Here is a 10,006-nt window from a genome sequence, read left to right on the forward strand (position 1 = left end):
GTTGCCCAATTTGGAACTCAACCAATTTGCATGTTGGCGAGTCTTTCAATTTGTATTTGGTTGCAATGTTATGTCCAGTAAAAATATTGTTTTAAGTCCTTAAATTTTCAACATAATTTAACTGTTTACTGCTGAAGATGACCCAAATAGGGGGCATGGGTATGTTTTGTAGGCTTTAGTCAAAAACTGGGAGAGAAAGAAAACTTGTCTGAGGCATGGACCGAAGAAACAACTGGAACCCTCTATCAATAGGATTTTAAATGCTGGAGTATTACAGAATGATAGGGTACTCAATACCCTATCTTTACAAAGAGATAATACTCTCTGGGGCAGGGTTGCTTAAAAACCTGGGTTTTATTTATTTAAAAAAACCCGGACAGGTTTTTTTGGGCAAAATGGGGAAAATTGAAAATTTTCCACAACCTCAAAATATCTGATTTAGACATGTATGTACATCCTTTATGTGTGTACATCGTATATTATGTCTAAATATACATTTTTGGTGCATTGTTTGTAGTAAAATAAATTTGGATAATAAAAATTCTGAGAAATCAGGGTGGTATCTGAATTTTTTTTCTCCTAATTTTTCAAATCCCACAGAAAATCTACCAAAAGTGTCCTGATCCATCAAAAATAAAACTTTTAGCTTGTAATCAGAACCACATTAAGTTTTTCTTTTTTTAATTGAATCCAAACTTTCAGGGGCTAAAGTCACATGCTTTTCTTTTTCTTGAATTTCTCACTGTTGAAGAATATCCCTGCTTCATTGTATTCTGAAATTTTTAAAAGAGCAGTAATAATTAAAAAATGATCTGGTTAAGAGATGATAGTCATTCTGAGGATTCATTACTCTGGAAGTGCTTTCCACATGTCCAAATTAGCCATTTTTGGGAACTTAAAACTACAGAATAACTTGAATTATCATTAAATAAAAATTAATGTCAATAACATTATTGTATATTAATATCACTTTATACCAGACAATCTGTCATGTATTGCAACAGAGCTACAGAATGCCTTCATCAGGCTGATTTTAACAGGCCAATTTTCGGGGTCAGGCTTATATTATGAGCATCTTGAAAAATCAAGCTAGGGCTTATTTTCTGGTTAGGTCTTATTTTTGGAGAAAAACTATACTTTTTGTTCTGTTTCACTTGAAGGTGTTCGTTACGAATGTTCTATATCCCAGGTGTTTTTTTTTTTTTTTTTTTTTTTTTGAGATGTTATTTTTGTCTCTTGATATTTCAATTATGAAAGTTTCATGTACCTGTATAAAACTTATAAAAAAAGTAATGTTAACATTTAAATATTTTTTGAATGAAAATTCAGTTTACATACATTGATTTGGGTTACTTCTTCACTGATGCTTTAATTTATTTATACAAGGATTTGTGTGTGGGCAAAAAATTGTGTATTATAAATAAGCAATAATTTCTTTGAATATGTTTATTACATATCGGGTCTAATACATATCTAAGTTCATGGTTAGATTTTCTGTTTGCGGTTTCTGGTAACATTTTAATATGTGAATCTTGTACCTAAATGCTTACATAAAAAAGGTAGAAGAATTATATTTAAAAAGTGAGATCCCCAAAAAAATTCGGGTTTTTAGTCCGGGAGGAAATGGGCATCTGCTCGGGGAGGAAATTTGACAACCCTACTTGTGGGGGAGTTCAGTAGACAAATTACTCTCGAAAATCCATTAAAATGAAAGGATGAATGTCAATACAAAGATAGTATGAATAGAGACTCGTGGGGAGAGGGAAAGTGGTCAACATTTGGACGAGTCCATTTTGAACACAAAAATCTCAGGATTTTCACAAGCCTCCCTGATCTTCTCTCTGGGTTGTTTGAAAAATAGTATTCAGACCTGCCAACTCTCCCGATTTAGGCGGGAGGCTCCGGATTTTTCATCCTTCCTCCCGCTCTCCGGATTTTGGCAGAAAATCAGATTTTACGCGAGCTTTCACGTTGCCATGGCGTCAATCATTACCGTCGTCGTTAGGGAAAACACCCATAGAGGACAGCCGTGGTCATTTCCATCGAGCAGCCTTAAAAAAGTCTCTGTGACCGCATTTAAGCAACTGGCAAAGACGCGACTTCGTTTTCGTAGCGTTTATCGGCAATCATTTATCAGGGGCGTGACCTTGGTTGCCGAAATTTCTGTATAATCGTTATTGTATTCCATTAACAGCCATGCGGTAAACACATTTTTTCGTTGGCTGCTTTGTAATTTTAGTTTTTTTTTAATTGTTTCTTCTAATTAAACGTGTTCTGAAAAGGACTGAATAAAACTTTAAGCTATAATAAACTTTTAGCTAAAATATAAAGCTTTTAAGAGTTCATATACCCAAGATAGAATCACTGATAGCATTCACAAAAGGAAACATTTTATGAACAGTATATAGATGTGATTTCTCTATTTTGCACTGAAGGACTGACATGGAATTATATTCTGCTCAGGGTCAATCATAGACTAAAGATATAATAGACCGCGCACGCTATTCATAAAACTTGTCGAACGTGAAGAAAAGATGAGCAGTATTGTCGGGGAAGAACAGGTTCTGTGCTATTACATTTAGCTCGTTTTCGCAGAACATAGCGATTTCGTGTTAATGCTAGGATGTTGTAACGAAATTTGACTAGATCGAGTTGATGAAAACTTTCCTTCATTTCTTCAATGAATTTCATTCATTCTTTTGTAAAATATTTAGGGAATGAGGGATTCGAAAAAAAATCAATTCTATATAATATGGCAAATACTGGTGGCAGATGGCAGCACTACACATAACAAGCATTACAGCGAAACAAAAACTTCACGTCAGGTTTCACTACACGTACACGCACATTCCCGCATGTACCGATTAGTTGGGGGTTCTGCGGGGGGGGGGGGTACATGTGTGGTGTAGCAGTAGTAGGTAGGGCCTCCAAAAAATGGCTCGGGATCCATGATGTTAAGTCAGCCACCTCGTTGGGCAGTTTGGCTGTTGTGGCGTTGTATTTGTAATATAAACAAATATTGAAAAACGAAATTGTTTTATTTTCCAAAAGGGATAATTCCTAATAGTTTAAGACTTTTGAGTTTTTAAATCTTATTATATAACCTATCTCTTATATATACAGTCTATTTCATTTATATTTTTAAATATTCTCTTCTCATTCACTTTGTCACTTTTAATTTTGAAAATTTATTTTAACTAGGGGTTATTAAAACATAAAAATTATCTTCCAAGACCATTAAAATTACTCTAATCATACATTCATTTTGAGTATATAATTATGATGCATCATATTATGTTATGTAATCTAACACATTCACACCATATTCAGTCATGAAATATTTAAATAATAAGTAAAAGTTTCATTTCTAACATTTTCTTGAAAAACCTTTTATAACTTTATCACACAGAAATGTAAACACTTACGTAATATTTCAGGAATAAAATGAATTTTTCAAGAAAATTGCAATACCTCATCGTCAGTACTTTTCTAAATTATAAGAAATGAAATTTCGTGTAGCGTATATATGTAATAATTTAGAGTACGTAAATGTATGTTACATGTCACATATGTGTAACCTCTTCGCTCCAGAAGTATACATATGTGAATCTTCATTTTTTTTTTTTTTTTTTTTTTTTTTTTTTTTTTTTTGGCATTAAGTAGTTTTTAGAATGATTTTTGCATTCAGTTAACATCTGAGGTACACATAGTGACTTCAAATCTTAACTCAGACGGTCCTAATAAAGATATTGACTGAAAATTAATTAATCAGTTAATTAATTGATTTTTGTTGTTTGAGGGCAATTTCACATACAACAAACACAAATTAATCAATAAAAAAATTTCTTTTCTGTAATAGTTTTATCTCAAGCATGAAGAGAGGTAAAAATACTATTTTTAGAGGTAGTTATACATTTTTATGCAAAACTGCCATTGTCTAGAGGGTGCGTTTTCATTACATTCTATTTAAATAAAATATTTGCCATAAATTCCTCATTCTGAAAAGCATATTTTCTTCAAGTTGAGCGAAACTCGAATAAACTCACTAGCTCGCCAAATCTTGGGGAGACTTATATTTCAGTTAAAAGTTAATAAAACTCATTACTTCAATCATTTATTGCCAAAAATTCTATTAAAACATTTAATAATGGCTCATGACATTTTTACCTAAACTTGGAACTTTAATTGAATTAAATCCAAAATGGAATTCTTAAAAACTGAGACTACGTCAGAAATCCATTGAATCGTCAATTTAATATTTCAATTTTTAATTTATAAGAAGGGGAATAAGCAAAAAAGTATTCCCTTGTGAAAGGATACTGGTCCCCCTTTCCTAAACCGTTCAGAACATCTGAAAGCTGCGCAAGTGTTGACCATTCTAATCAAAAATAAGACAGCGCGTGTAGATCGTCCTGCGAATAGCCATAAGGAAAGCATTGCCAGCGAGATTCCCTGACCAGCCTTTTGACCGGAGTCATGTGACTTCGGATCTTTGCTTCACATTGTAACCCCTCGCGCGCTCTCTATATTATTCTTACTCTGTGGGGTCAATGCAGAACCTGCCTTGGGGGGGGGGAAAGTGTAACTTTTTCTTGATTGATTGAAGAAAAAAAAATTTTTTTTTTTTTTGATTGAGCCTGTGAGTGCTGGGGGAGGGACACCCCCCCCCCCCTCCCGGTAGAATCTCTGGATTTCAAAAGTTGGCACGTCTGAGTATTGTAGATTACAATGATAATTATATTGCTTAAGTAATTCTGTCGAAAGATTTAGAAAATTATTTAATGATTATACTAAGTATTTTTATTTACTGGTATAATGTCAGTTTGAACATTACATGCAACCAGTGTATTTATTCTCAATGGGAATTAATATATTGAAATGCACCCTATTTGAGGTTTTTGATATGGCAGTGTAAACCTTTCAAAAATCTGCCAACCCTGGTTGAAATGAACAAATTTTCCATCAATTCTTTCATTCAAAGCTGACATTTTTGTTTCTGGGGAATTTCTCTTATGGATCCACAACATTCCGCCTCCTGCTTAGGTATACTCGCAGATATATATGTTAAGTGAACCTGAACATTTGTAACTATTTTTTTTTTATCCTTTTTCTCAAGCCATTGATACTCACTAATGACATCTTCCAGATATTACACAGTAGTTCAGTTAGCAAAACAATTGGAATGATAAGTCAAATTTTTGTTATCCACTGTGCGTTTAAATCCTCTACACACATTCAGGTTTGCCTGCACAGGCACATTGAATGAAGAACCCAATTCATTCCTGTAAAAAAAAATACTGTACAGGTCTCTTCATACACATTCAGGTATACCTGTGCAAGCATATTCGTCAGGTGAACCTGAAGGTTTTAGCTGTGTTTAGATTAATCTTGATTTAACTGAAAATGCTGACCACATATTCCTCCCTAATTTTGCTTCATTCGCTCTGCCCGGGACTGGACAAAGCTATTTCCCAATATGCCTAGGATATATAAATCTTTTATATATATATATATAGAAACACACATTTTTTTCAACCACATGCCTGGCTCTCATATAAAATACCTGTCAGTCATGTATTACTTTTGAGTTACATGCCCAGCTTTTGGGGATTTGTGCAAACTTCTCTCTCCCTCCCTCTCCTCCCCCCCCCCCCCCCCCCCCAATGTGGCATGGTTATACAGTGATACCTGTACTGACAAAAACATTCATGATTTTTCTGCCTCTGCTAGCAAACATTTCCATTGGTATTGATGCACAAGCCAATGTGGGACAGCCGTGTCGTGAGCTGAATTTCAACTACAATCATCATAATTTTGCACTGGAGTCTGATTAGCTCATGTTAACTTCAGAATCTTTTTCCAGATGTACTACTTCTTTTGGAAGTCTTTGAACTATATATTTCATTTAAAAAAATCAAATATTCAACTAATAGAAAATTCATTGAGAAAGGGGAGCCTATATTTTCAAAGCATTTTTTCAATGCAATACAGTGTGCTAATCAGTGTAATCTGAAAAAATAATTTCAATGAGTAATTTCACTCTTCAAAATTTTAATGGGTATTTTTGTTTTAAAAAAAAAAAAAGGTTGTTTTTTAAATTGAAGAGAAATAAGTCTTTAAAAAATTACCTAAAATTTTATATTTTCACAGCTCAATGAAATTTAAAGGAGTAAAAATAAGTTTTGATGCATTAATCATGTATCTAGACACGTAGCATCAAACTGGACATTTCGGGAGCTTATTTTTTCTATCTGTATGTACGAGAGACAGGAATGAGATGAAATCACTTATGGATGGGAACATGAACTTCGCTGGGTTGTGTGTACATTGAGTAAAATGAGATCTTTGAGATCTCGTCATCTTGTAAATTCTCATTTCTACAATTTTGAAGCTGTTCATTTTTGTCTTTGGTCAGTTTTGCTTTTTTTTATAGCACTACTTTGTGTTTCAAAACATATCTTTAAATTTTGGCTAGTACCTGTAAGGAATTAAACAATTTCCCATAGAAAACCTATGGAAAATCACATTTTGACTGAGGAATGCTATTCCAGATGTCTCTTAGCTGAAGTATCACTATATACCTGGGCTAGACAAATCCCAGAAGTCGGGTCACCATGGCGACTAAAAAATTGGTATTTGCACCTAAAATTTTCTTTGTGCAGTTGTTAAATTGCAAGCTGAGAGCAGCACAAGATGTTTGGAATTTATAGCAGTATATCTGCCAACGTAAAAGTGGGTCACTATACCCTGGAAAAAGTCAAAAGAAGCATTATTTTCTACCTTTTTCAGGTAAAATTTATTTTGCCACCTAAAAAATTGTTCTGGTGTCTAGATGTTGTGATTTGTCCAGTCCTGGTGCATACCTATTTGTCATAATGATGTGCCGGGCATTCTCGCATTTGTGTCTCATGCACAGGGATATTGTGTGGTTCTTTATTATGTTTTTTTTTTTTTCAATTTATCCTCATCAAGACCTACATTAATTTTTTTTCTTTCTTTCTCAGAGGGATCTGGACTTTACTATTGAAGTTGACTACAAGGGCGAGCTGTGTCAACTGATGGATCGATTCATCTACAGAATGCGTTGATAGGGTCCTCGTATACCTGCCCTGTTACCGAATTCGATTGTAGTGGTTCCATGTTTCTAAAATGTTTTTGTTCTTTTTTTTTAGTAAGGGAGTGAAACAAGTTTTTTGTGAATGAACTGAAAAATGTGATGAAAAATATTTCTTGTGTTTGTTAAATATAACTGCATTTAGCTGGTTCTTAAATATTAATGTGGAAAAAAAGTCTCAAAATCAGTTTTCTTTCATATTACAATTTATAAATAAATAAAAACTGCTTAGGTATTAGATTATTGAATTCAGAAAGGAAATGGGCTCGCCAATTTATTTTCTTGGCAGCGAACATTCAATACAGGTTGTGAAATTGTCGGTTCATGGTGCTTGCGAAAGAAACTTAACACTTTCCTTTGTTGGAAGGATATATTTTATTGCCAATCGTCTCATAAATTCTCCCTCTACATTATATATTTAGTTTCATGTTTTCCGCCCCTCCCCCCTTCAATTTTACTACAATGCAGACATTAGTTCCGTAGCACACATTTGGTGATCTGAATAGTTTGTAATAATTTTATGAGCACGAACTTTTCTTGGAAATGTTATATCATTTGATAGCATTTCTGTTAGCATGAAGTAACTGTGAAGTATACATTAGGTCATAAAAATTATTTCTTTGAAATCATTATTTTTCTTTGAAAGAAAAATTAGAATCATTTTATTTGTGATGCGCTCGTGTGTATAGCAAATCTGGTGTATCCTTTCACTTATGAATTTTGATCCATCTTACATATTTTGTATTACACCATTTTAGGAGTTATTTTTGTGATCGACATCAGTGGAATTTATTACATGCTTTTGCAAACATTCGTTTAAAAAAATTGCAATGGTTGGGACTCTTTTGGATCAACAATTGATGTGTTTTTGTATTTTGCTGAGCATGCATGTGCGTGTGTGCTTCGAGCAAAGATAATTTTTTCTGTTTTTTGCCAAAAAAAAAGCAATTCTCACTGTTGATGACAGTCAGCTATTTAACTTCTGAGGTTACGTTTAATTTATGGTAGGATTTGCGTCAATCATTTACGGATCATGTGATGAACGGTTTTATCTTCCAGAAAAGTTTTCAAATAAAACATTTGTTCTTTCAATGTTGTGTTGATTATTTTTATAATATGCTAAGCAACTACTACTTAACCATACATCCACCTTGTAGCATTCCTCTACTGAATTTCTAATGAATTGGTAGTTTCTGTGTAATGCTTGTTATATATATGTGTAGTGTTGCCATAGATTTTTCTAACTATAAGTTAAATGTAATGATAAATGCAGCTGTACGTTGTCAATTGTTCTCTAGGGCAAAACTTTTTAACGGGGAGATGGGCTCGCATTTGCACCTCAAAGTTGGGAACTGCCGAAAATCAACTTCAGCTTACCACCATTGTGGTGACGATGGGGTTCGAACCTGGGTCCTCGCAATGCCCTGTATCATGTAACAAGTTATATTTTCGCTTGAATGTTCCATTGCATCTGCTTGTTACATGTCATTTTTCCCTTCTATTTTGTATCCCAATGCACTGGCATAGCGTTTTGTTTTGCAATTTCGTAATTGTTGCTCGCATGCGTTTGATGCAGGGGTCTGTAACCCAAATGTGGCTCACTGACGATTTTTAGAGATTTAACTACTTCACATAGAAAAACGGTTAAATTGTAAAAAAAAAAAAAAAAGAGCACTGGCCACTGAAATCTATACCGTTGCATGTAGAAATGCAATTTTTCTAGATACGGTTAGTAATGGTGTGCATTTTTGATACATTAAAAGGGCCATCGTATCAAATTCGCGGGACCTAAAGCAAAACACTTATTAAGCCTATTTCATATATTTTTAGAGGTAAAATTCTGTATCTAAAAAGTATACAGAAATAGTGAAAAAAATTTAAATCATTTAAAAGGTAATTTCACATTGATCAAATTAATGAAAATTTATAATTAATGAAAAAATAGTTACAGAATTACTGAACGAGAATTCACAAATCAAAATGTGAATTTAATGAAAAAATATAATTATCTGGGACAAATTTCAGAATTAATAAAAAATGGTGAAAAAATTCAGTTCTAAAAATTTAATGAAATAACTGCAGAACAAAGTGTTCAACAATTTGGGGAACCTTTTTATAATAGGAAATTTTCCAAATGTATGACTGGTGGCCCATTGCTCGTGATGGAAAGTTTTGAGTTGGTCCGCAATGTCTGACAGGTTGAAGACCCCTACTTTGAGGTGTCTAAATTTGGACATGAAATATTAACGTGGGGGTGCATTTGGTTTAATAGAGGTGAATTGCAAGCACATCCACATATGACCATGGCATACTCTGATCTGTTGTTAAACAAGAATTTTTGTGCTTTCACCTCATATCCAGAACACAGTGGACAACATATTTAACACTTCTTGAGTAAGTTATTTGTTCAATTACTTCACTCTTTTTTTTTTTGTGATGTTTCCATGAATTATGAAATCGTATAATACTATCATTTTGCCATGACTGGTTATTGTTTCCATTCTGCAAGCAAATTGCTCATGTGTTGGATGATGTCATTAATTTTACATTTTAAAGTCCTTTTTTCGCCCTTTACTTAATATTTCTTCAGCAATATTCATGTCAATTTTCAAGTCATTCTGACAATCGTTCTTTTTTTTACAGTGTTTTGAAATCAGAACCTTAATTATATACACCCTGTATATCGCAAATCATTGTTAATTAATCTGCATTATTTATGCTTCATTAAATATAAGTTCCAATATTTAACATTCACATGCCACCATGCTTTGTAACATACCTTGGCGACGGAAATGAGAAAACGCAGTAACAAGCATGACGCCTGAAAACGTATTACCAGAATGTTACTCCGTCACAAGAGAAGTATGTATTTTGGTCAACACCAGCTTTAGT

At 33.4% G+C, this 10,006-nt stretch overlaps 1 protein-coding gene across 1 annotated transcript in view; it reads left to right on the top strand.

Annotated features, from left to right (window-relative positions):
- Positions 1–8,206, top strand: part of LOC149082839 (protein arginine N-methyltransferase 1-like) — a 29,903-nt gene extending 21,697 nt beyond the window's left edge. Inside the window, exon 11 of the mRNA XM_089236000.1 lies at positions 7,005–8,206. Within this exon, the coding sequence (XP_089092126.1) occupies positions 7,005–7,088 (84 nt within the window). The 3' untranslated portion in view covers positions 7,089–8,206. The remainder of the gene's footprint in view (positions 1–7,004) is intronic.
- The last annotated feature ends 1,800 nt before the right edge of the window (positions 8,207–10,006 follow it).

The sequence above is a fragment of the Pholcus phalangioides genome, unplaced genomic scaffold, assembly GCF_987345545.1.
Source record: "Pholcus phalangioides strain wild (caught in Gottingen) unplaced genomic scaffold, Ppha-v1.0 ptg000009l_1, whole genome shotgun sequence".
Taxonomy (NCBI): Eukaryota; Metazoa; Arthropoda; class Arachnida; order Araneae; family Pholcidae; genus Pholcus; species Pholcus phalangioides.